General features: G+C 34.6%; 1 protein-coding gene across 1 annotated transcript in view; it reads left to right on the forward strand.

The window, feature by feature from the left end:
- The first annotated feature begins 2,009 nt into the window (after nt 1-2,009).
- Nucleotides 2,010-26,430, forward strand: part of LOC110371176 (cell adhesion molecule Dscam1) — an 82,277-nt gene continuing 57,856 nt past the window's right edge. Inside the window, exons 1-2 of the mRNA XM_064040999.1 lie at nt 2,010-2,062; nt 7,938-7,972. Coding sequence (XP_063897069.1) covers nt 2,046-2,062; nt 7,938-7,972 — 52 coding nt within the window. The 5' untranslated portion in view covers nt 2,010-2,045. The remainder of the gene's footprint in view (nt 2,063-7,937; nt 7,973-26,430) is intronic.

A 26,430-nucleotide genomic window follows, 5' to 3' on the forward strand; every position in this document is an offset into this window, starting at 1 on the left:
TATATAACAAACAGGGGTTCTGTTGAAAAGCTTCTAACCCTATCCTCTTAACCCTTCACGTGTAAATACTTCTATGTGAAGGTACATTCCTAACTAATTATAGAAATATAAATGTGAGTTTGTTTGTTTGTAATGACAGTTGCACATTTTCTAATCCAGTCTAAATTTAAGAAAAAGCCATCATCATCATCTCAGTCATAGGACGTCCACTGCTGAACATAGGCCTCCTCCTTAGATCTCTACAGATACCTGTTGGAGGCGACCTGCATCCAGCGTCGACGGCGACCTTTATAAGGTCGTAAAAAAGCCATCAACAACGTAGTATTTAGCCAACGATACCTTTTACTGTAGTTTTCCCACCTACAGCAAAATGTATTGTTGACATTCACCTACGGACAAGGCAAAAGAGAGTGATAGACTTTTACTGAACATACCGTACCTTTGTTTCTTCCGGACTTGGTATTCTAAAGCCACAAAATCTTTTTCAAACAATCTCATAGCCCCAAGTACAAGTCAGAATTTCACTCTAATATTAGTGCTTTTTAGATTCAAAATCCTTTAGACCATACAATGAGTGGAGAGGAAGACGTTACCTATAATTAAATGAAAGTGGGTAAAAGTGGAGAGAACTCCAAAGTAACGTATTACGGGGTAGTTCATTTACTTATTTTTCAACAAATTTGTACATTTTTAAATATTTAGTTCAAAAATAAAAAAATAACATTTAATAAAAACATACAAAAAACGTAATATAGTAACGTATTGTTATTATTAACACAAGTATCACCACAGTATTAAGCTAGTAACCTCCAAATTCAATACGAACTATAGTCAACAAATACATGTACCTCTATACTCTGTGACCTTTCGCTAAACTATTCATGAGGTCTAACATGATAATATTACGGAGACAGATATCAGGCCTGATTGTCATTGAAACATCAATAAGTATCTGTCTTAGTGACAATGAGTTTCTGGGAACGAGGTATTCAGTGTGACCTCATTAGATCATATTCAGTTTGTAGACTATTCAGAATTGCGTATAATAGAAAATTGACGTGTCTGTCAGTCTTGTAGTAGCAGATAGAGTGATTATCATTTGTGTGAATGACTTATGTACAAGAATTCCTGCGACGAATGACTGATTGTCCCGGGGTCGATTCCCGGTACGGTCATCATCTATGTGATGAGAATGTGTGTTGGCTGTAGTCTGAGTGTCATAATGTGTATTTATTCATAAACATATGTATATGTACATATACTTATTTTAAGACTTATATACATAATATGCATATACTTATTTTATAGTAAGACTTATTTTATTAATTTTATTTACACTAATCCGCATCAATCACCATGATGAAGATAATTTATTCTTAAAATGTATCTTAGAGATAAGATGGAAACAAAAGTTGTCGCAGCGGTAGTATGTAGATTTCTGTTGTTCAATTTATTTCTAACTGATGTCATTATGCATAGTCGCAAAGCAAAAAAATAATACAAATGTTTGGCTGGGTATTGTTTCTAAAAGCAACAAGTAGACAAAATCACGACTCAGAGCTGGTTCTAAAACAAAAGTTCATGAAATATTTCTTCAAGGTCAAACAAAATGTAATTTTTCAAAGTTTCCCAAAAACATTTAGGCCTATTTTTCCTTTGAAGCGTTTTAAATCAAAAGATTGTTTGAACACAAAATAATAAAGTAATTGAATGAAGCAGTTTTCTATAAAATAATGTTTGAAGTTTCTTTGATGTTCTTGTTTATAGTAAAAAGTTTATTTGTCGTGTGTAAATTAATTTTTGGTTCTGTTTGTGGTCTCATTACTTAAGAATAAGTTACGGGTCTAGTTTCGTGGTTTTTAGCGACATTTGAGCGTGAGACCTTATAAGGTTCAATTTTCAGGCTGAGAAAAAGGTCATTATGTATCTAACAATTATATGTATGTAGGTACTTCAGTGTATCTTAAGTACTGAATAATATTAATAAAAAATATTTTGTTTCAGGAACTTTTTCGTCACACAATGAAGATGCTGTATTAAGTGCAATGCAACATATAGAAAAGTAAGTTTCATATTTTCTACCTTTGATCCTGCCTTTCTAGTTTGAGTTAAAGTTTTCACCTCAGCATTATATTGCCCAATTATTCGTCCATAATAGTCAATGGTCCTAATACTGAAAGAATTTTACTATAGAGCTAAATTCCACTACCACACACTTACACACCAGCTAATATATATTTAAAGTCTATCATAGTTCCCGCTAGTAGAACTCACGCTTCGGCACTTAGACGCCCTCAGCTATTCCGTAAGGCGTGTACCGTAAATGCATATTGACAATTCTGTCGCCAGCCTTGCAGCCAAATCTGTGAAGCACTCTATTTATTGAAGGTAAGGAGCTCAGTTATTTAGGGAATCCGATTTCAAGGCAATTGGAGAAACAAAGGAAATTCTCTTGTGTTTTGAAGGTCATTTTATCAGTATATAGTACATTATCGTAGTGTGCTGGGATGAGACGTGCAAACTCTCAGTCGCTCTGCCGTCTCCTTCTCGAGCATGACTGCTTCGCAGAAGAAGGCGACGGCATCCCATTCCCTCTCGGCCCGGACTATGTCTTGAACCAGGGCCGGGCGCGAAAGGTCGCCGCTGCCAATTGCCTCGATAAAGACACGACGGTGCCCTTCCCACGCAGGGCACACCTGAACTGTATGCTCAAGCGTGTCCTCAGGGCTATTCGCACAATTTCAGAGACAAAAATATTTCATTAATTAATACCTTATCAAAAGGGTTAAGGCACTACAAAATTACTTCTAAAACTTTATCAACACATCCAATATCCATACAACCTCTAGATATGAGTTTACGTACACACTAAAACCCTAATCAACACCTTACATGTTATCACGATGAACTAACTAAATCCCGACGCCTATTGAGACAGTTTTGAAAGACCCTCCTTTCAATAAAGAAAGACCCATGGAGAACAGAATGGCGAGCAGAGATGTTATAACGCAATATCTCCTTAGACAGTAGCGCGCAAAAATGCGGGTGTTTGGGCGACGAGGAATGTCACTAGCTCCGTCCTTACAAGCCTTATTTGAAACACACCCATTATTTTCATAATAAAATGGCCAATCAAAAAACCCATTTTTGACAGATTGGTTTTGACAAAGAAGTTAATTCTAGAAACAAAATGAAATCATTTATTTTGCAAGTTGGACATTACATCACTTTTACACGTCATTTTAAGAATGCTGGGGTCGGCATTTCCTAACCGACTGATCCCTTAGAAGAAACGCCGAAACAAACTCAAGAGTCATAGTCTCTTATAAAGTCCAAACATGTTACAAATTAAATACTATTATGTGTGTGTGAGTGCCACCATATACGCCTAGTAACTTAATATGCCCACTTGACCTACAAGAATTCGCCTGACCTACCTTCCTGGCATCTCCGCTATCTTTCCTTTCTCCGTGTAAAGACCTCTTTTCAATAAAGGGAGACCCCCTTAATTGATGAAGGGACAGTTTGGGATAGTGATCGCTTTTGTAAAGGTTGTTTTAGATCGAGGATTGAAAGCGTGTTGGCGATTAGTTGGCGAGCTGATAGTGGAATGGTCGCAAATAGGATACTGTGAAGATAATTATGTTTTTGCGATAGTAGGGATATATAGATAGGTATGTACAAAATAAGGTGGTTGTTTATACTGGTATATATTTTTTTTTATTCCGTGACAGATTTTTATTGCAGAAGCACTATTCTTCAGCTTTAGATAATCCAATTTTCGGGGGAGCCTATAGGCTACTTTTTTATCTGGTTGCATGAAGAAGCTCCCACGGGAGGCGGGTAAAACCGCAGGGAACAGCTTGTAATAAAATACCTATTTCTCAGAACAGCACCACAATATCGATATATTAGTTCTCATTCTCTAAAGTCCGATAAAAGTCAACAACACAATACGGCGAATTCCTAAAACGATTATAGGGATCGATTTACAACGAATATTAGAACAAAACCACAATATTGATATATCTCCCACTATAAGTCCCCATTCTCAAAAGTCAACAGCATTTACATAGTACAGCATAGTACAGCAAATTCCTAAAACGATTATAGGGATCGATTTACAACGAATATTAGAACAAAACCACAATAGCAATATACATAATATATATCACAATAAATCTCCATTCTCTAAAGTCCGACAAAAGTCAACAGCACAACACGGCAAATTCCTAAAACGATTATAGGGATCGATTTAAAACGAATATTCGACAGAATCGAATGCTATCGAGCACGGCAGGACATGTTTACTGTCTCGATATGTTTACGTTTCGCTTCAGTGGGAGCCAAGTTATAAGATCGGTACAAGTTCTGTTTACACCGTCGTGTAACAATATTTTGATTATTGTAGGTATGCTTCTCATCTCATAATCCCTCCTTTAAGTTGACATTAGAACTTGTATTCTCACTGCAAGGCACAAGTCTTTTCTTATATAGAGAACGAATGAGCATTTACGATTACGTTTGTTCAAGGTGAATTGGTGATTTCAGAATATAAAGTCAAGTTTAATAAAATTCTAAAAATAAATCAAAATAACGCTGAAAAAGTCTTAATTTGAAACTTTACTCAGTATTATTTAAGTAGCATTTGCGCCAAATACGTGTGAAAATCTTGTGTTAGTTTTTAAATCTAGTTTTCCAATGATTATTATAAAATACTGATGAAAATATTGATAACTGAAACCGTGTTTATAAATTTATCGACCAAGGTAATGAATTCAGGACCCCCTATATGCCAGGCATGCTCACGACAAGACCAGCCAAAAACTATCGAATGTTGTACAGATTACGCTACGGTGTAACACACAGCCAAGTTTCATACTTTCAAAGAAGGCACATAAATTTTGTTCGTACCGTTTCGTAAAAGACAGTGTTTGTGTCCAATTTTAATATCTGTATCTCACATCGTGTTTCAAGTTTGTGTTTTGTATACAAGACGTTACATACATATTGTCAGTATGTATACATAAAATATTATAAGTGTATTTTATAAATTGTACACTTTTAAGCTACAGTAGGTATCGATATATTATTTTCCTGGAGAGTAAGAGAAAGTAACTCTTTATTTTTGTCAACCGATGAAATCTTATAAGTACGACAGTGAGTTTGTCTGTTACGCTTTCACACTAAAACGGCTAGAGCAATTGAGATGAAACGCATAGAGGCAGCCCCGGAGATGGACATAGACTTTCTAGCTTGGCAATATAAGTGGCTCCACTGGCCACAGGCCACACTATTACAAATGTGGTTTTCACAACGTGCAAGTCAAAATTGTATCAACATGTAAACTACTAGAAGACACAAGCTACTTACTTTCCTACACTATACCTACAACTGACTTTAATAACACACCACCACGCCTGTTTCCCAAGGGGAATAGCCAGAGATATAATTACAGAACACTCTCATTCGCCATATTTGTTTTAGTCTCGTGTAATCAGTGATCACGAAGGTACTGAATCCGGAGACTGGTCTTTTACTCAGGGGAAAACCTATTTTTTTTTGTGTATTTATTTTGTAAGAATTAAAAATTCTAAGTCAATCTAATATGTTTTATGTAGGCGAAAGTAACTTTATCTATTTGTCGCGTTTGCACGTCAAAGTCAAAGCCAATCTACCTTAATTTACTAATTTATTTGGTACATGCCTAATAGTCTTTATTATACCTTAGAAAAGGCATAATAGGCAACTTTTCACCCAGGTGAGTGAAATAGTTCTGTTGTGACGATTATAATAAAAGCAGTACTACAAGAGCGTCTTTAAAGTGTAAGTGTGATCTTGGAACACAGATAACAATTGAAGAAACAAGAATAACTACGCATTACAAGTATTTCCACTTAGCTATAGCAAATTTATTTTTTCCAATCCTTAGTTAGTTTCCAATAGTGTGATGTAAACGTACTTAAATATGTATGTGGCATATTAATACCTTTAGTGAAGAGTTTGTTTCGGGTGACAGTGTGTTAAATAAAAAAAAAAACAATCACAAATTAGTGGTGATTTTTTTTGTATTTTTATTGTTTGTCCACGAAACAAAAAAGTATTAACTTTCAATTTTATTTGCGACACCTACCGCTCTCGTTTTATTTGAAATTCCTGAAAAACTATTTATATTCGGATTTCAATATAAAGGTAAATATAAATTTTTCCGACCTTTTCTGAAAATGAACTAAACCGTGAGTGCATTCGATATTATTCGTTATTTATTGATAAAAACTATTCTGATTTTCAAGTTCTGTAAAACTAACTTGCTTTTGCCATAAGTGACATTCTACCAGCATCCGATGGAAGCTATTCCATGCACTAGATAAAAAATAAGACGAAAGGATATAATATTATATAAATATATTACCTACATCCTGAGATATAATATTTTATCGCTCGTTATACATTTGAAAAAATATTTATAGTTTGGGATTTAATATATGAGTGAAAAGCTGGCTTCAGAAGTTGTCTCATTCGTTAACTCTTCATCTCTATATGTAGTATCAGTTTAAATATTTTACGATCTGCAATAGCTTAGGATATTGCCCTCCAAACAGCGAACAAACCCCTTTCGACTAAGACAAAGCCTTGAGCCTAATTTATCGGACTGCAGTCTAAACCCAGCACACTGGTCATAATCCAGATTTATTGTACTACCTGCACAAATTGTGTTTTCAGTCTACAAATGTTGTTTTAACGGCACACTGCAAACTTTTAGTCGGCCGATAGTTTGAACTCATAAAGCAGTATGAGGATGGTATCATCATCTCCCGAGCCTATTTCCCAACTATGTTGGGATCGACTTCCAGTCCAACCAGATGCAGCTGGGTACCAGTGTTTTACATGGAGCGACTGCCTACTGGTAACCCAGTTACCAGTGCAACCCAATACCCCTTGGTAAGACTGGTTGTCAGACTAACTGGATGCAGTTGAATGGTATATGCACGTTACAAAGATCAGGTATTCACAGGGTATCAGGCTGATTGAAAACTTTAATTCAAGAATCAATAAAATCAAACCAATTAAAACTGACAGCGATGAATTTTTTGATACTTACCTACATAGTTTTAATCTTTCCTTTTTTAATTGTTAATTGTTTAAATATATAATGTAAATATATATTTGTTCACTGTTATTGAATAAAAAGAATTATAATAAAAAATGGGGCAACTGTCGGCCAACTATTTAGTTTGCAGTGTGCTCGTACTTTAACAGCGCATCCACACTACACGAAATGCTACTTACTTCTAATAGCCGAGAAAAATATTTTTACACTGGGGAGTTTGTTTAATGTGTACTGTTATAGTTTTTGAGAATTTAAATTTATATTTGTAGTGCTTTTTAGAGTTGATGCTTTGACCCTTGAGGTAAATGGTGATAGATGAAAATAGGAGTTTAAAATTGAGATTTATTATGATGCGTGGGAGTGAAACAGTGAACGTATTTATGAGCGCGAGAAATAAACTAATTTATACTACGCAAAATATATTTATTTAAAAAGCAAATATTACTAGTAAATACACACTCATTTAATAAACATACACACAACTTTGTATACAATATACAAAAGCCACTATAATCTACATAAAACTTTTATATAAATAGGTTATAATATAATAAAACTAATGAGTTTGTACACAAATTTAACAAAGCTTATAACACGTAGAAACAATTTTTAATACCAATAAAAAACTCATATACGGACAAAACAGCAATAAAACGAATGCAAGGAGGCCATTACTATTCTATTACGACAGAAGATCATACAAACACTTTTGAATACCAATTTCAAATCAAGCATCTCCTAAAACTTCAGTGCACTATAAACATAGCTTTTACGATCCCCACTAGTGGAAGAAAATAAAAAATAAACCGTCTTTTGTTTCTTGCAGATTCGAGTCCAGAGACCAGAGAAACAGCTCCTTGAGTAAGTACTAGACGTAGAGAATAAAATGACTATCGGAGATATCATAACGCAAATCTACTAGGAAAGTAGCGCGCCAAAATGCCGTTGGTCGGGGCACGAGGAAAATTCCTAGCTCTACACTTACACGCCATCTATAGAAACCAACTATTACTCTCAAAATATAATCCCATCCAAATCAATTCCAAATCAATCTCAAAATATAATTTATTATAAATGCGAAAGTAACTCTGTCTGTCTGTCTGTCTGTCTGTTACGCATTCACGTCTAAACCACTGAACTGATTTTAATAAAATTTGGTACGAAGTTAGACCTTGAGAAAGAACATAGGATAGTTGTATCCCGGACTTTTGAAGTATTCTCTTGGAAACGCGATATAACCGAACAATACGCGGGCGAAGCCGCGGGCGGAAGCTAGTCACCAGTATTTTACAGATTGGTTTTGATTTGTCAAGGAACTCGAAAGTTCTAGTAACTGATCAGGCCTACCGTACGTTTCTTGACCTACAAGAAGGCGCTTGACCTACCTTCCTTATGGTATCTCCGCTATCTTTCCTTCCTCCTTCGTACTAGGCAATAGCTTCAAATATTCATATACACAAGAGTTTCAAGTTGCTTTTAGAACGATAAAATGAATTCTAGTGTCATATGGAAGCATTTCGAATAGCGTTTGTAGCCTTTGAGTTTGAATATACTCGGAAAAGTATTGTCTTCAATGTATAATGCAGTGCCACTTTACTTGAGAACCTAAGATTTTTACGTGAAACGTCTGCCTACCACACCTTTTCAGACCAGTTACATGAGCAACCTGATTACCTCTTGGTATTATTGATTTTTAAAATGTATGACTTTTATTAGGTACCACTAACTTAACGGCATCTAACAATGCAAACACTTCATCTAACAATTCACATAACAAATAAACAATTCTTTTTTTTTAAGAGTATATGAGTTTCATGCCGCTTCTTCTCCATAAGACCCACTCTTTGGAATCGCGCAACTAGCTTGACGTTTCTTAAGCACCTGTAATAGGTCTATATGAAATAAAAACCTTTGATTTTGAATTGCTTGAACAAAAAAGATAACACAGGATGCATAAGACATATTTATCAATGACCGATGAACACCGATGAAAACCGATGAACAGATCTCGATCAACATACACCAACATCTCCAGAAATCCACACAAACAAACAAACTCCCACATTAATAACAAAACAACAAGATTAAACGTTAACACAGTTATCTTCTGAACATCAGAAAATCCTCTTATAACAAACCGAATTACACTTCAGAGGTTGCAAACTCCACTGGTCTGTTGTTCTTCAATTCTGTCGTTCGGCCATCTTGACGCGATCCAAAACCGATAGCCAGAAAGTAATTGTTTTCGAGATAAAGCAAACATCTTAGAATGTTCGAGAACTTAAGGAGTTGGGAATACTGGTGTTGTGTCCGTTTAGTTTTAGCTAAATTCGGTGTTGGTGGGTCTCACACTAGCATAGGTTGTTTTGGTGCACGACTTTTTTAGTTATTTTAAAATAAATCAAGTATACTTTATAAGTCAAAGTCAAAGTATTTATTTCCGACTTTAAACATCTGTTCATGTTGAATCTCGTACATGCCAAACGAATTATTTTTTACGTAACCGGTTTTTCAACCCTATTGACAGAATTGGGTTGCTGGGAGTTAGTTCCACCCTTTCTTCTTCCCAGCAAAATACATAGGAAGTGGTGAAGGCAAGTCATTTTTAAGGCTGCCTTTTGTAAAGTTGACCTTTAAAAACTGCTGATTTCTAGTCAACTTTGAATAAATGACTTTTTATATTTATTTTAATGGTTCAGCAGTGCTACAGAGTGCAAAAAATTGCAAAGGGATCAAGTGAAGTACACAGATGCATCGATTTGCAACGGCCGTGGCGTGTGGCAGTATGTGATCCGTCTACTGCCCATTTAGTTTTGCTAAATGCACTTTAGGTCCCAAAGTTTAGTGCTGTCTGTCGATGTTTATTATTATTGTTGCCTATTTACCGAGATACTTTTAGAAGATCGATTGTTCTAGCTAACTTTAGGCTTACAAAAACATACGTACCTACTGTCTTATATATATTTTTATTTGTATTGGTAAACCCTTTGCTAATTAGCTCCGAAGACACAGGTCCTGCCTAGTTTGCAACAAATGATAATTTAAGATTGTAATCGTTTGGAAAATGAATTCTTATTCTTATATATTCTTCCATGCAAAAATAATAAAACGCCACTAATATCTTCTAACTATCCTTAGTTCATCAAACATCCTTTTCAATAAGTTCTAAAATTCTTTCGCTTTTCCTTCGAATTTCAAATCTTTTTTAAAGAAACCAACAATTTTGAAAAATATAAAGCTGTACGAAAACAAGAAGATTTTCGCCACATAAATGAAAACTTCCAAGCAGACCGTTTATGAAGACAGAATAAAAATTAAACTGTTTCAAGACTCAGAGGAGCTCTCCGTGCTTATTGAATTAGTAAGAAACACGGATAAAACTTAGCTGAAACGGGAACGACATACAAGTAGAAAATTTTCAACAAGACATTATTTTTATTTTTCTGTTTAAGAATTTTTGAAGACTGAAAATAAGAAAACATTTACGAGTGCACACTGTAGAGTTTTAGTCGACCAATAGTTTGTTTGGGCTCATAAATATTTATGAAAATGAATGGTTGTTCGCTAATTACTTAGATCAGGTATTTAGCCGGTATCAAATTGACTGTTTTTTTTTTTGAAAAAAGATTTTCTTAAAAAAAAATTGCCATTTATCTTCAATAGTCGCCCGAGTTTTTAAGTCTGCAGGGTGCGGGTACTGTACGGCTTATTGCTTCCATTTTTTGTAAATGAAGAAATCCAGACAAATATTTACCCCCATAAATATCTCGTTCATCCAACTTGCATACTCAAAACATTGTGTACAGAATTCTCCGAGTCCCAATAAATTTTCATTTTCATCTAATAAACAAAACCCCCTTATCTTGTTATCGAACATTTTGTTGAACAACACAACAAGGGACGTCCAAATTCCCTAAATTTGCGAAATTCGAGACTCCCAACTTTTCTCACTGTATCCGAACAAATGAAAATTCGAGGAGGGTCCCAAAAACTTTACGGAACCCATTGTCACCTTTTGATACCTTTATCTTGATAGCGGAACAGAATCCGAGGGAATGATCAAAGGCCTTGAGGATAAAATTCTCAAAATACCTGCCCTTAAATGCCTTTGACATAAATCAGAGACACCTGTAAAAATTGTTCTCTTAAAGGTCGTTCATGGTTCGAAAAAATCTTTGGAATTTTTAAGCTCGATGAGTTAGCAAAAATTCGCGCAAAACTGTTAGTGGGTGTACAAGGGAATTTTTCGAATTTTCCAACCCTCTGAATTTCGTTCAAAACCTTAAAGTTTTTTCGTGGAATTTGTGCAGAAATTTTCTTGATTTTAAAATTGAAATTATGATGATGAGGAATTTTATGAATTAAGATGATAATCTGCTTAAATATTACAATTTTAGTACCATTTATTTTATGTTGCATATTTTCGGAATGAATTTTCGAGCAACCTTCTTCCATCGGTATTCCTTTACCTTCTGTTTCAAGAATATTTTAATGGATTTAATAATATTTGAGAATTTTTTTTTTAAGTCAAAAGCAGACAGTTATGAGATCACTAGTATTTTTAATTAATTGTATTTTTATAATATGAAATAATTAAAAAAAAAATGCTCAATATCTATCTTTCAACGTACATTCCTAATAAATTGACAACCCAGAACCCAGTTCTGGGTTAAGCTTGCCTTTGTACATGTCTTCTCTGTGTTGTGTGTGTTTTTTTATATGTTTTTGTGTACAATAAAGAATAATATAATATATAACAAGCCAAAACTGTAAGATTATACTCCAAACTCGTAACACGTCGCAAAACACCTATTTTTGACATGTACACTTAAATATTGTCCTACCTGAACAATGTATGCAGCATGGCGATACAGAACTATACAAAACTACATTATACACTATATTAATTATTAATTTAAAAATGGAATAGTAAACTAGAATATTGGTTGTCGATCCGTCCTTAACATATTTAGTAGGTACAATTTCATTGTTTGTATTCAAAATCTTATCCACCCATGATACGTGAAGGATAGGCATCGTTTATTAACAAGTAACAGGTCATACCCTACAACTAATATTTGCAAACCCTGGTACAATATGATTATACTGGAAAGCCTACCCAAACAAGGTTTGCCACTAGACACCATCTCCCGAGCCTTTTCCCAACTATGTTGGTGTCGGCTTCCAGTCTAACCGGATGCAGCTGAGTACCAGTGTTTTACAAGGAGCGACTGCCTATCTGACCTCCTCAACCCAGTTACCCGAGCAACCCAATTCCCTTGGTTAGACTGGTGTCAGACTTATTGGCTTCTTACTGCCCGCAACGATTGCCAAGGATGTTCAGACAACCGCGACCTACAGTTTAACGTGCCATCCGAAACACAGTCATTGGTGTCCAAGATATACTTAGTACATATACTATTCATAGCTGCACATCTTATAGCATCGCTCACTATCTCATCTAGGACAACAAATAAAAAGGATCATCCAAGAAAGTCTTTTGTTGTTCGTTCGCCATTTCGAAGTCAATTTGGTAGTTCAAACTTAGCTTATTTCCTATGGGAAATTTTCAGTACAATGTAGATACAGGTAAATTGATTCTGTGAAACGGGACGGTATAGCATTATGTGACGGCTGACGTTGTTTTTTTATTATTTTTCTTATCTATAAGATACTTTGTCTCTTCTGGGAATAGTTCTTAATATTTTGAGTAAAGAGTTTGGGGTGGTTAAGCTTGAACCTCACACCGGGTTTTGTTGTTATAAACATGCGTTTAAAATATGTCTGTCTATCTGATGGTTAACTTTGAACCGATAAAATTGCTATGCTTTTAATTATCTTTTGGGAAATTTAAATGATCTAAAAATGTTAAAAAAAAAAAATTTCTTTACCGATTCCAAAAAGAAGGGGTTCTCAGTTTAACCAGTACGTATGCATGTATTTGGGTGCGATTATCTCACTTTTGGTTGAACCTATTTTTAGAGAAGGATTGAGATGTAGATATAAATAATTAAAGATGGTTTTATTTTCTTGTTTACAACAAGAAAATCCTTCTCCATGTGAGAGGAGGCCTGTGCCCAGCAGTGGGATGATAAAAAGGCTGTAACATATTTTCTTGTTTAACGTACCATAAAAACAGTATAATCATCTATGCCTAGATAAAGTAATTTGAACTAACAGATTTATATCAAAAACACCTCAAACTGAAAACCCGTAGGTCTCTCTAAAGTACTTATGAATGCTTTCTATAGAAGGTCTACCTATTTCTGTTTTCTGACCCTCTGTGAGATTAGGTGACCGCTGCCCAAAACTTTACTAATTAAGAGTACCCAACACCACTCAGTGTCTGTTAATTAACGTTACATACGTCCCTACAATATATTGTGAAACTTGTGTGGCCCTGTGTACATGGTTTTAGAGTTTTCGATGAATTAATTGCCTTTGAAGGTCGGGTAATGGCAAATATAGTGAAGATAGGTAATTATGTTTATGGGTCTTTGGAAACTTGTTAATTATATTAGTTCACAAACTTTAAGACTACGTAAAAGTCTCATTTTAAACATTGTATACAAAATACCCAAACTTTAAAATCACCATCAGCCTTTTTTTCGTCCCACTGCTGGACTGCGGCCTCCTCTCACACGGAGAAGGATTGAGCGTTAATCACCAAGCTTGCTCAATGCGGGTTGGTGATTTCAGACTTTATAGTCCACGTTTCTTCTTTCCTTCACCTTTAATTAGTCATTGATGTCAAAGATATATTTAGAAAGTACATTCAAACAGGAAGAAAAGTGAAAAAAAGAGGCATTGGTACTTGCCTGACCTGGAATCGAACCCACACATTCAAGCTTTACAGGTTGGTGTTTTTAAACCAAGACTTTAAACATTTAAATAAATAAAACAATAGCACAAGATAAAAGAATATTTAAAAGCCAAATAATAAAATAAATCCAAACCACGAGCTTCACCTGCGATATCAATTTTCATACATACAAAAAAGGATGGATAGCGGAAAATAAAAAAATAAAGTTGGTACCAGGTTGTATTGTTGAACAGTCAGAGTAGAACACACTGCAAACTTTTTGTCGGCCGATAGATTGTGTAAAAGGAAATACAGCTCCTTCAAATTCAATGAATTTAAAGCTCCGTGGCCTTGAATTAACTCACACTTTTATCTACTGTATTCCGTTGTAGTTATAAAATAACACATATTTTTTTTTTATAAAAAACTTGAGAAAGAAAAATCCATCATGCAGAACAAAGTATTTGACAGCTTGTCACTGACATTATTTTTTTCATTGGAAAAGAGGATACATACATAGTTATTTGGACAATTTGTTTTAGTTCATTTAGTGTGAAGGTTATGGCAACATAAAGATAGCAAAACAAATATTATAAAGAAAATTCAGATATTTAGCAGACCATAAAGAAGAAGAGGAAAGGACTTAAGGAGGGTCTGCCTGACTTAGGTCAATACTTGGACAAATTGTAAAAAATAAATAAAATAAATGTTTGCTAGGCGTCGAGTCAACTATCGGCCGACTAAAAGTTTGCAGTCTACGGGTACGGCAATACGAGACTTTCGCCCCTATTACTGGTTCGTAACAAATTCAATAACGTCTTACGTTATGAATACTTATGGCGGGTTCCGTCGTCCAATTATTAAATCCCAACAAAACCTCGAGAGGAGAACTTATTTTCAGTCGAATCATATATAAAATCTTAGCATAAATATGGTAAGACCGGTTTCTCACTAGCGGTTTTTTTAAAGCTATCTTCTTATCGAGTAAGCTGCAGGTTTAATCACCTAAAAAGCCTTAGTGTGAGAGTTTCCTCAAATCCACCTGACGTACTCTGACGTGGAATTGTTACAACGACTGCTACTTCTAAGCGTTTAAAGCAAAGACTATTTATTACCGGAACAGACAAAAGCACCTAAAAGCCTACCGGGGCTGCAAGATCGTTCGCGCGAGCGACCTTGGACCTGGTACACAAATGGTTCCAGAAAGAACATGGTGGGTTTTAGTCAGAGTCTGTCATTCCCTCACGCTGCACCCATGTCGAGAGAAGTCATGTGATGATTCCTCAACAAAAAAAGCCGTTTTTTCCGGTTTTTTCCACACGAAATGTGTCGGGGCACACTCGACATCTGCGCAGTAAAAATCCGCTGGTGTGAAAGCGTTGTTACTTTCGGTTTATACGGATTAATGACTTCTGGGAAGATTATCGTCGGATACCATGTTTTGACGTCCAGCCGTGTCTTATTGGAATTGCAACTACTGAGAATCTGCTTAGTTTTGATTCATTTATGATTTAAAAATCAGAAACATATGTACCTATCTACGTTTAATTTGAGTTTTTCATACATCTACGGAGTTTTTTTTTGGCTAAAAGTTTACCCGATAAAAATAGGCACAAGTTCACTGGTTGGTCATAAAACAAATTTTGAATGCCAAATCAATTATAGGATCGACTGCCAATTGTATGAAACTTTTGCACTCAAATCGAAATAAAAGCATTTTCAAATGTTATTGGAGGAGTTTCCAAGAAAACTTAATAATGGGGTTTTAGTACTTGAATAATTTTGGAAATATTTTATAGCAAGGCCTATAATGAATAGACTTCTATACGTTAACAACCATTCAAAAGAATAATAAGCAGTTGGTTAAAGGTCATGGAACATATGAATGGCACGATACAGCGCAGCTAAAAACCAGCGATTAACTTGTCATTTGAATTTGACCCTTAAAGTGAATGTCATATGAAACATTTTATAACGTCAATATAGAAAGCCAACGACAGGGTGACAGCGAGCTACCCCATCAGAGCCAAAGCCTGCTATGGCTGTGGGATTGTTCGAAAGAGTTACCGCGGCCCTGGTACATAAAAGGCTTAAGAATTAACATAGTGAGTTTTAGTGTAGGTGTTTTAGTTTAGGGTATTTGATGATTTCCCACCAAGAAAGAGTAACAATAGCTCCGCCATGCCGTGCCATTTGTGTATCTTTATTCCCAAAACGTCCACGTACCTTATTTACAATTCATTGTATGTTAAATACAGTAATACAATCAAATTATTAACGTCTTATGTAAAGCCGGGCTTAACCTTCATAGATTCGCAACACCCCCGGGTACGTATTTGATTTCCAACAATATCTCCGGTATCTCTAAGTTTTGAGTAAACAGTACTTATAACTTTAATCCTGTAAGATCAGAATTAATTAATTTGAACTACTTAAGCTTCATTGTAAACTAGACATTGCCCGCAGTTTCACTCGCGGCTTTTGTATAAAATGAATCACAAAGATAGTTAAAAAAAACCGGCCAAGAGCGAGTCGCACTCGCGCACGAAGGGTTCCGTACCAGATCAGAAAAAATCACGTTTGTTACAACGTGAATGAATAAAATAAATATTTTGGGGGGCTAGTTTCAGTTTCAGTTTAGAAAATTTCAATTCTCCAACTATCACGGTTCTTGAGATACAGCCGTTTTAGCCTTTGGGTACGGAACCCTAAAAAATACCCAAAAGTAGATGAAATAAGATTTAGTTATCAGGATCTTGTATTTTTTTTTCTCCTATTTATCGTAATTGGTTCAAATATTACTTTTTGAAAGCATTGTTTATTTTTTTTTTTCATATTCATATTGTAAAATCCGCTCAAAAATTATTTCCAAAAAAAAACAAAAATACAATACCAGATTTTCCGCAACACAGCCTAGAAAAACACACAGTTTTTTAAAACAAACCTCAACTAAAACCGTGTTAGCTCATAAACTTTTATATTTTACTCCGAACACACAGAAAGTCTGTTCATTTGTTATTGAAAAAAACTTTTTAAATATGAACACGGAACAATACACTTTTGTACGAAAAACGCGACGAAACCTGGTTTTTTCTGAAACACAATGGTACCACACAATATTCAGACGTGAATGGGATTGTCTGTTTTTTTGAAAAGGCTGAAAATGGGTATATCAGGTGTCTGAAAAATTGGACAACATAATGTTATAATCATTAGCCTAAGTAAATATAAAGATGGAAGGTACGGTGGCGTCTCCTATGGCATGACAACAAAATTGATTTCAAACTGTTTCCTCTTAACGCAATCTTAGCAAACTTTCATATCATATCGTTTATTGCATTTCATAATGTATATTATTTTCTTAATAATATCATCGTCCTGCCTAGCTATTAGTGCTTTCCTGCGTTAATATTTCCTATTTATTCTTTTATTACTCACCAACACGCATGCTTATCTTGGTGAAGGCCTTTGTCCAGCAGTGGATGTTTTTGGCTGTGAGATACTATTACTGTTTGGGAGAAAGTAGATTTAAAACCTGAGGGAGGACATGCTGGGTTCTTTAAACAGGGAAGAATAAACGTCAAAAAAGTAGCATCCGTCTGTATCTGTATCGTAGGAACCAAGCAGAAAATACTTCATCCTCTCAGTCGTCTCCTTTTTTAGACTCATTAGATGTTTTAGCACGCAGCTTAGTGCTTTCACCTCCAAAAACTGATCTCAGATTTATGTCTAACCTTGAAATTCTTGCTCTCCCGTAAATCCTTTAATCCTTAACCTAAACTCGTGTAAGCGAACTATGCCAGTAAACCGACCTACATAAGCTGACTGTTAAACTTAGGCAATTATTAAGTCGCCAGAGTACTCAAACTTGTTATAACTGGCAATCCCAACAGATTTATTGGTGTGCCTTGATTATGTTTTGTTTTAATTGCTTTTGAGCGGTGTGAAGGATTTTGTTTTGTCTTTAATAGTCTAGTAAGTACATTGATAATAATCAGTCTCTTTTTGATAATTAGTTAGAGGTTACTAATGCGGGATTGTTCAAAAACTACCTATAGTTTTCCATGTGCTCCGATAACTCTGAGAGTATGCTATTAATTTTTATTAAACCTTTTCCAAGAATCAAATATTTGCTCACAAACTAAAGTATGATCAAAAGGTCGTCTACCTAGAAAAGTCAATAAAAAACTAGATACCGCGAGATCAATATACCACACCTATTCATAGAACATCAAACACCATTCACAATTTCATAGAAATCACAAAAACCCATTCCAATTTCTATAGAGTCTGCTCTCGACACGCATGCTCATTATAAACGACAATACATAGACATTTTTTGTTCACTAATGATCGTAGCACGTAGTCATTGTTCATAACTTTACCGTAACGAGGACCGCATTTTAGACTTTTATCATTGAAGGATATCTTATGTGTTGAGTCAGCGGTTCTTTGAAGATCCTTTTGGTGAATTAAAGGGTATGCAGATTAAAGGAATTTCTATTTTGTTAATACGGGTTTGATCGTATGGGATTTATGAGGTGAAGTGCGTGTGTCATGTTATACGTAGGGATTTTATGAAATTAAGTCCCAATGGGTCGACTTACCTCCGTCACTTTTTTCACATAGTAATCTGGCCCGCACATTCGGACCAGTTTTCTCGACTGTTATTATACCGTGTAATCTGGGCTGCGGCCCAGAGGCGAGTTTCCCCCTAACCCATGATTTCACTGATTCAGTAAGATGAGTTCAAACATCGCGTTTCCTACTTTCGTGCGATGAGTACTGAATCAAAAAGTACAATTTTATCACTCGTATAGAACCTGTTTTTTCTTATATTCTGTGTAAGTAACACAGCAATTACGATTTTTTTGTCAACGTTTTGTTTGTTTGAACGATCTCTTCCTACATATCACAAACTTAACTATTTCTGTATTTTTTTTTTTTGCAGTTCAATAATAATCCTGAGCTTTGTATAACATTATGAATCACCATATTATTTTATTATTAGGTGCCACAATTACTTACCCACAATAATCGAACTTCAGCAACCAACAGCAAATAATTTCCATGCAAATAACTTTTTATAGAAAGGGAACTTAGCATTTCATTACACGGCTGTCATAGTCGTATTGAGCGTTTTTCAATTTCCGACCCATTTCCCTTCAGTTGTTCCAGTTAACGGCTATAGTTTGAAGTATAACGTCTGTTATAATTGTACGTAGTTAGGTTTATTTTGAAGTCAACTTCTTGGTATTTTGAGATTTCTTCTTTGATCTAAAATAAAAACTTTTGATCATATCATCCATAAATATTAGAGGTATATAGAGGATTACTTAATGTTTAAGTTGTTCGTACCCCAATGGCACCAAAGCTATATAACAGATATAAAAAATATTTCAGTATATTGAAGCTAGACTATCCCCGACTAAAAAAGGCTATATTTTAACCCAGTACGGGTAGTCGTTTCTAGGGGATGCGGGAGTTTCTTCTATACTTCTATTCTAATATTATAAAGCTGTATCTTTTTTTGTTGGTTTGTTTGTACCCGGAACTACTGAATCTGTTTTTCCACACTATGTGTTACTATAGTTTTCGCGGAATGCGAGTGGATTCGCGGAAATAGCTAGTACATGATGAAGTAGTTACATTCAGTTACAGACAGTTGTTTACCTTTTTCCAACAATTTTTAAGAGATGTAATTGTATTTTAAGAGATGTAATATGTAAACATATGTATATTTCTATAGTAAGTTCAACTCAGTCGTGCGCGCGGCCTTATGTGTGGGTAACCCTTGTACATATACAGTGACTTTGTGTGCGTCACAAGAGGTACAGTCGGGTACAATACAGTTATTTAGGGGTTATATGGGAGTGTGTGGTGTTTAAAGAAAAACAGTTCTTACGTAATTTAACGTTTATTTATTTATAATGATTATGAATCGCTACTTGAAAAATCAAATGATGAATTTTCGGATTCGCTACTCTCCAAGATGAATTATAAATTCTGACTCCATGTCAAAATGTCTATAGTATTCTTCTTTTTTCTTTTGTACATGTCGACAAGTATTACCCCACATTCCTTCATCAATATGACTTAAACGTTCATTTATGAGTTTCATTATTTCCGTCTTATTTTGGTCGACATTATGCGAAGCAATTTAATTTATTTTAATTCCCCACACATTTTTTTTACATTATTATACTAGATTATACCTCTTTTTACATTCTTAGTCCACACTTTTATTTATTGTCCGCGTACCCCCAGCTTGAAAATATGTAAGGATTATTTATTTATTTATTTCTTAGATACTGTCAATGTCAATTTGAAAAGACGTATGAGAAAATAATGAAAAACTATATTTAATAATAAAAAGCTTTGAGTCGTGAATAACTAGTATTTTCGTAAACGACTGTACCCATAACAAAAAGCGATAAGAACACGTCATGCTCGGACGACGTCACTGTCACACGAATGAAAGTTGTATATTTACAAGCCGACGCACACATAGGGCCGCGCGCAAATCTGAGTTGAACTATCTATAAATGCGTATAAGTGGTAAGATAACATGATAAAAAGTATTTTCAGAATGAAATTTTTCCACCTTATCTATCCCTTTTTTTCACAACTATGAAAATCTACCCCTCATTTCTCTATCCATCTTACAGTCCCTTAATCAGTAAAGACTCCTAATAATAGCGTATAGGGTTGTGACAAAGGCAAGTTAAATTGAGACCTCTAAGAAAAACGGGAACCCTCGTGTTTGCAGGGCTCTCCAGATGTAACGAGCCCATTACACTTTGGGACAAATTTAAGGACGCAGTGTGCTTTTTTTGTTTAGTTTTTATTTTTAGGATAGTTTTGGGATTTTTGGTAGAAAATTGTACATTCGTTTGTTAATGCAAAAGATAGTATTAGTTTATTATATCGACTTAAAAAAATTACTACACATCAACCGAAATGGTTTGCTTTTTTTAAATATTTTAATAATTTCGCGTTTTACTGATTTTTCCTTTTGACTTAATGTGGTATGCAATTTTATTTACCACGTACCATTTTTGCAATCTACCGATTTCTTATGAAGGTTTGATAAAAATATATGACAGTAATTATATAGATTTGACACAAAAGATTAGTAAAGAAAAAAACTGACCGCAATCACGTCATAATTGCTGGGTGGGGATTATAATTCTCTTGAGGCTGCTGATTGGAGACGGCGCATCGCTCCGCTTGAAGCCTTCAGAAAAATAATGAAGATCCTGTAGAAGCTTTCATGTAACTAAGAATTCAATAGTTATTGATGGTAATACAATATTGTATTCATGCGCTTTTATCCTTGCGCTATGTGCAGTGTTGATCAAATAAGAAAAAGACGAAAAATACACCAAAATAAAGAGGTGGCTCAAAATTTCAAACCTGTACCCTGCCATGCCAAAATAATTATTATGAATAATTTAAAAACTCAGTAACTACGAACAATAGCGCTCAGTAAAAATAAAAACTACTACTTTGTTTCTAATCGAAGTTTAGCTTTAGGCCACTAACCTAAATATAAATAAAAGATAATTTTCTTGTTTTAGAAATTACCTGAAAACCTCATAGAAAATACTTGCCTTACCTGTAAACACAACCCTTAATTGCCTACACAATCCTAAACACAATAGAGCATGCAAAATTGATCAGCATCCTTAACAAACTCCATACCTTTTCTAACGACAAAACAAATAGGCGACCCGTTTTCTATGCACGCTATTGTACTAGCTTGTTAAGGTACAGTACAGTAAGTAGAGTGACAATTTGTGGGACAAAAAATATTTTTTGTTTTGCTAATAATTGTAAAAAAGATTAGTCAAAATTAGAAATCCATACCATCTATTATATATAGGCCATATAATTGATAGATAAAAACACAAGGCTTAAAATAAAAACTATTTTTTATTAATTATAGCATACCAGGAAAAATACTCCTTTTTTATTAATTGCAAAAAAAATACACTTACACCGGAGTGCAATATTTTTTGTACAAAAACATACCTATCAGTGATATTTTTTTTAAATAATAAAACAAAAAAAAGAGTTTTTAATATATATATAGTTGATTATTGTGATTAAATACATACATTTGTACACCATTAATACAAGGCATAGCTTTCTTTTTTGAACAAATAAAAATATATTTGATATGAAAAAAAAAACAAACAAAATAGGGACCCGTTTTCTATGCACGCTATTGTACTAGCTTGTTAAGGTACAGTTGGTAAAGTGACAATTTGCGAGAAGTAGCGAATGGGCGGTCGTTTGGGACAAAGAGATGTAGCCATGCTTTAAGCAATATTGCTTTTTATTTTAGAACAAAACCTGCTTTAATGATGTCGTGTAAAAGTGCATTTTATGGTCTCATTATTTTTATAAAAAAATGAACGTGAAACTGTCTCATTATGTCTTACTAAAGTACTATAATAAATCTTTAAGTATTTTTTGTCATCTCTTACAATTTCAATGTTTAATTGATTAAGATAAAATCTAATACAGATTTAGAAAATCTAAACTGTTTCTATTGGTATTCCCAATTCATTCCGAATAAAAGCTTTTCTTCGTTTTTCTGGATTTCTTTTTTTTTCTAATCCCAACTAACCTTTTTTGTACCTAGAAACCATTTCTCACAGACACCACTACTTTCGCACTTACTGCTAAGAGAATAAGGTTTATTTTCCTATCTTCATTAAGGTAAAGTTTTCAGAAGGAACCAACCAGTTTTTTTTTGCTTTTTCCCTTTGACATCAAATATTGCATATAAACGAAAATTATAGTCAAAGAAATTACTAAAATCATCCATCTGTCTAGCCTTTTCCAACTATGTTGGGGTCGGCTTCCAGTCTAACCGGATTCAGCTGAGTACCAGTGCTTTACAAAGAGCGACTGCCTAACTGACCTCCTCAACCCAGTTACCCGGGCAACCCAATACACCTAGGTAAGACTGGTTGTGAGACTTACCGGCTTCTGACTACCCGTAACAACTGCCAAAGATGTTCAAATGACATCAAATATTGCATATAATATGAGGGAATATTACACTCAAAGACATTATTGACATACGCGACCAAATTTTAATTACACTCGCTTGCATAATTAACACAATAAAACCGGTCCAATCGAAGCGACCCTTCCTTACAAATATACGATATTAAATTTTACCTCAAAACGTTCTGACTGTCACACCGTAGTGTTATTTTGTTTGTAATGAAGGAAAGTGTTTGGATTGTTTGTTTCCTTTCTGTGTTTTTTTTTTTTTGTTGCTTTAAAATAATTATTTAAGTTCAGATCCAGTAGTATCTGCACTTATTATAAGTACTTAATGCTAATTTTTATGTAATTCAATAATTAACTTTGTTTATTTAATTCACGCAGTCTGATTTAAGCATACCTAATGTGAATCTTGAAACATAAATTAAATACAGAACACATGATTGTAAAATCAAATTGATATTTTCGAATCATATTATGCCAACCACAAAACTAAATAATACCAGGCACTAATATTATTCTCAAAAAAGATAGAAACATTTCCATATCATCATTCTTACTTAAGTAAGTACGGTTCGAAATTTCAAGCAATTCATAGAAAATTGGTGTACCATTCCTAGGTCCACAGGAATATCATTCGTAGAAACAGAGAACAAATTACTAGCGGAGGTGCCGTAACGGAAAATCTCCTAAGAAAGTAGCGTGACAACATGCGGGTGTGCGGGGGACGAGGAACGTCACTGTCTTCGCCCTTATACGCCTTCTTTGGACCCAAGTATTTTTTGTAACACCAAAAATCGTTGACAGATGTCTCAAAGAAAACGAACGCCTCATTAGTTCACATGCAAATTATTGATTAGGATGACCTAGGGCATGAGCCCTCCGTACCTATTTCACCGAGCCACAGTGTACATTATTACTCACCGAGCAGAAGGCGCGTAACCTACCTGCATTATAGCATCTCTGCTCTTTCCTTACTCCGTGTTCGTAACTGAATTGGCCACAATATTGAAGCTCTCGATAGACTCTCGAACACCAATCGTGTCTTATATGACTCAGACATTCAGACTCGATTGAGAGGTTATCGATACAAAGAATCGAATGACAGTAGGTATGTAGTGGAAACTTAATTCGTTTTCAGTCGGTTTTGTCTCAATTGATGCGTTATTTGATCTAAAATTGTGTGTATTATCAAAAGGATACCACGTTATAATTTTGTGAGCCCATATTATATTCATTTATTTAAATGTAATATTGTATGAGTTATTATTTTCGAGTTTTTAGCATCTTTTGTTTTTTTTCTGATTAAAGTTTTCATCAGGATTGATTTAGTTACTCTGATAATTTTATTGCCTTTAATTAAAGTAACTCTTAGTAGATATCTAACTACATAGAAAAATATTTAAATTCGAAGATGTTTTCGGTGTTTCAAGTTATTTATTGTTTGTTACACATTAGTGTAACAGTCAGCCTCATTCAAAGCAATTTGTTTATCTCGACCTGTTAAAATTCTCTATAGCCCATGACAAGGGTCTTTAAATTTTATCGGCGCGACAAGGCGTTACATTTATCTCTAATAAATGTTACAACTTACTAAGGTCTGTTATTATAACGTCCGATTCCAATATTCGATCTATCATTTGATTTGGTTATAGATTTTTAAAGTCAAAGGTTTTTATTTCATATAGACCTATTACAGGTGCTTAAGAAGCGTCAAGCAAGTTGCGCGGTTCTAAAAAGAGTGGGTCTAATGGAGACGAACCGGCAAGAAACTCCATAGACAATTTTAAGAAAAGAAGTGTTTACAATAATTTTTGGATAGTCTCTGAGAAAATTATACAATACCTTGAACTAGGAAGTTATAAGACAAAATTATGATATAATACTGAGTTTACTTAGTAAATTAAACAAGTCAGACAAGTAGTGCCAAACTCCTATCTCTAGATAGCAAAATCAGGGATAGATAGAATGGAGAAACTGGCCGTTAGACGGTGTAAGTGCAGACGATTGATAGTAATAAAAATGAATTTTCCACTCAAAGAGTCTTTTGGGATGTTCCTACTAATTGCATCTTGCAAAATGTATTTGCTGCGAAAAGAAAATTCTTTAATGTTCTATTGCAGTGTCAAGGAATTATGGTTATAAGAAGAGACATATATATTTTTACCAAACCAGCGACCCATTTTAATATATATTTCCCCACTGTTTAACATACCTATGTTATTATACCTATAAACCATCCTCTTTAATTACTCTATTAAAAAAAAACGCATGAATATCGGTTGCGTAATTTTCTAGATTTAAGCGTACAAAGGGAAATAGGGGCAGAAAAGCGACTTTATACCAACCCAGATATTAAAAAAATACCTATTAAATATTAATGTATTACTGAAAGGTCGGTACAACAAAAAATATGCCAATACAGCAAAAAACATCAAAGTAGCTAACCATACTCTAATTTACTAACACCATGCCATCACTTATCTATAATGACATTAATCTCCCGACCACATCATTAACTTTCCCGTCAAAAAAACTTCAATTTAAAATATAAAAATTGTCATTAAAAAACCCGCGGCCATGTCTCCGAAAAAGCCAATATTGTCGCATTGGAACTCCAAAAATGTCGTTCTGAAAATCAGCTTTAATTACGGGCCGCAACTGTCAGATGTCAGGTCGCGGAAGTTCGCGGGAAATTTCAATATTCAGAGCCGTGTTTGTGTCGGTAGTCGGTAGTTCTGCTGGATAGGATCTTGTGGATATTATTGCTGTAGTTTCAATTCTTAGATAGGTACTTGCTGATACTATAGGTAGGTGTGTACAAGATTGGTACCTAGTTGTAACGGGTAGGCAATAGCCAAGAAAGTCTGACAACCAAAGGCTGCTCAAGTAATTGGATTGAGGAAATAAGATAGGTAGTCGCTCCATGTAAAACACTGGTGTTCAACTGCATTTGGTACGAAAGCCGACCCCAACATAATGAGAAATGGCACGGCAGATGAAAATGTCCTGTAGGTTGCTGTGAACTTTAAATGTCGAAAAATTACAACAAAAAAATCTTGATCGAAATTGCTCAACTTGTTAATGACAAAATAATTTTCAACTAAAGTATGGACCTAGTGTATTCAATGACAAAAAATCTATCGTCTGGTGAGCTACGGTACCAAACCTAGGACAGGATAAAAAGCGTCTTAAAAAATTCTGCCTAAGTAAGTGATACAAAGAAGGGTCCCTGTTTTATATGCACGACACTTATTTTGCTACCATCGATAAATAAGACAATCAAGTATTTTATGTAAGCAAAAACCGGCCTGAATTCCACATTGAGGGTTCCGTATATCTAGCTCATACCGTCCCTTTTTTGTAAGCACAGGCGACGAGCGAAAGACTTCAATGAATGGATTGGTACGGCTTAAAAAGTAACTGAACTTTGTATTAGAAGGATAACCTCCGTTTTAGACCAAATGTTGTTTCAAATCGGTTTGAATACATA

This window comes from Helicoverpa armigera, chromosome 24 (assembly GCF_030705265.1).
Source record: "Helicoverpa armigera isolate CAAS_96S chromosome 24, ASM3070526v1, whole genome shotgun sequence".
NCBI classification, from domain to species: Eukaryota; Metazoa; Arthropoda; class Insecta; order Lepidoptera; family Noctuidae; genus Helicoverpa; species Helicoverpa armigera.